The sequence below is a fragment of the Vombatus ursinus genome, unplaced genomic scaffold (genome assembly GCF_900497805.2).
Source record: "Vombatus ursinus unplaced genomic scaffold, bare-nosed wombat genome assembly UNPS02014801.1, whole genome shotgun sequence".
Taxonomy (NCBI): domain Eukaryota; kingdom Metazoa; phylum Chordata; class Mammalia; order Diprotodontia; family Vombatidae; genus Vombatus; species Vombatus ursinus.
In genome coordinates this window covers 202,424-204,446 of record NW_020954579.1, presented here as the reverse complement: position 1 = coordinate 204,446, position 2,023 = coordinate 202,424, and the positions used below count along the sequence as shown (strand labels likewise).

Genomic DNA, 2,023 nt, shown 5'->3' with positions numbered 1-2,023 from the left:
GCACAGATAGGTTAAGTGACTTGCTCAGGGTCACACAGCTAGTTGTCTAAGGTAGTATTCAAACTGTGGTCTTCCTGGCTCCAAGTCCAGCTCTCTATCCACTATAGCAGGGCTGGGGAACCTGCAGCCTCAAGGCCACATGTGATCCTCTAGGTCCTCAAGTACAGTCCTTTGACTGAATCCAAACTTCACAGAATAAATCCCCTTAATAAAAGGATTTGTTCTATAAAACTTGGACTCAGTCACAAGGCTGTACCCAAGGACCTAGAGGGCCTCATGTGACCTCAAGGCTACAGGTTCACCACCCCTGCACTATAGTACCCAGCAGCACGAGCTCCAAATGTAATTACATTTAAAAATAAAATAAAGACCATGGTCAAATTTCCTTTGCAGGCTAATAGACTTTATTTGAAATTAACAGAGGATATCCAAGCATAAATAAAATAGGAGAAAAATTAAGAGAATAGAAAAAATGTTCAAATAAAGAGCACCTGGACAATGTTTTGTGCCAAGTATAAGTGTTTTCTGAAGATCAAGATGCTGCAGAAAAATCCATCTTCAGTTTGTGGACTGTCTCAGCCTATGGAAGTCCTAGAAGAATGCATTTGAATTTTTTTAAAATGCATTTTCAAAACAGTAAAGACCAAGCCTTCTTCGTAATCTTTGTGACTCTACTACATCATGTATTTAACTCATATCAATTTCTTGCAAATATCAATTTCTTCGTAAACCACAGATCCTGGTCCTTAGCAGGTGGGCTCACAACAGTAGCCGCAGCAGGCTGGACGGCAGCCAGACTGGCCACAGTAGGATGGGCGGCAGCAAGAAGCCTGGGCATGGTGGAGCTGGCAGCAGGATGGGGGGATGCAGCTGACTACACAGCAAGGTGGCAGGCAAGTACCCTCAACCCTGCAGTCTGGGCGGCACCACCTGGTGCGGCAGCTCTCTCCTCCACAGCACTCAGGAACATAACACCTGGTCCTGCAGGTGGTCTCACAGTTGGAGCCAGAGCCTATTCCAGAGCCAGAGCCATAGCCGAGCCCATAGCCAAGCCCATAGCCTCCCTGTTGGCAGCAGCTGGACCCACAGCTGTCTTGGCAGCAGCTAGATCCACAGTTCCCCTCAACAGAGAAGCTGGGGAAGCCACAGAAGCTGGTAGAGCAGGAGTTGCAGCAGGCCATGGTGTCTGGAGCTGTTTCTTGTCTTCTAGTAAAAGAGAAGTTTCTGAAATGTGACTGTCCTTTGTCCCACCAGCCCTTTATATACCTCCACCAGCTATATTTACCAAATATTTAGCATTTTTTCCTTGTTGCTAGCTGCATGGTGAATCTCTGATTGGCTAATACCAAGGTATTATGAAAATTATAAACAGCATTTAAAAAAAATCACCTTGGTTTAATTAAGTCTAATTAAATCTGTTCTTTGCCCTGTGGAATAAGTTTGAGGTTTTCCATCCATTGAGTCCTGTCATTAAAAGGCCAATCTCAACCTGCTTTTTGTACAGGTGAAGATATCCCATGATGGGATGACTGGATCACAATTTTTGAGCTGGAATGATTGTCTTTTCTTTTTTTTCCCTGGAGGTGACTCTGTTATTTCATTGGTGTAATTGACTCAGAGTTTGGGAATCCCTTTGTGGACCCAGATTGGCAACTTGTCTGTAACTAACATTTTTTTTATTCTTATAAAGTATTTTCATATTGGTCATTTTGTACTAGAAGACTCAAATAAAAGGGAAAGAACAAAAGAAAGAAAGAAATAGCATGCTTCAGTCTATCCAAATGATATTAGTTCTTTCTCTTGAGGCAGATTACTATGCTTCACCATGAGTCCTTTGGGATTGTCTTGGATCGTTGTATTGCCAAGAACAGCTAAATCATTCACAGTTCTCCACTGAACAATATGGATGTTACTGTTGTACACTGTTCTCCTGATTCTGTTCACTTCACTTCACATCAGTGCATGTAAGTCTTTCTAGGTTTTTCTGAGAGCATCCTGCTCATCATTTCTTAAAGCACAGTAG

General features: G+C 42.8%; 1 protein-coding gene across 1 annotated transcript; it reads right to left on the bottom strand.

Moving 5' to 3' along the window:
• Positions 1–381: 381 nt before the first annotated feature.
• On the bottom strand, positions 382–1,265 carry LOC114051081 (keratin-associated protein 1-4-like). The gene has a single exon (XM_027873231.1). It carries the CDS (start codon positions 1,179–1,181, stop codon positions 747–749), a length of 435 nt encoding a protein of 144 aa, XP_027729032.1. The 5' UTR covers positions 1,182–1,265; the 3' UTR covers positions 382–746.
• Positions 1,266–2,023: the final 758 nt, after the last annotated feature.

Excerpts from the sequence above, each read along its gene's own strand:
- LOC114051081 (XM_027873231.1), bottom strand. The coding sequence starts at position 1,181 with ATGGCCTGCTGCAACTCCTGCTCTACCAGCTTCTGTGGCTTCCCCAGC.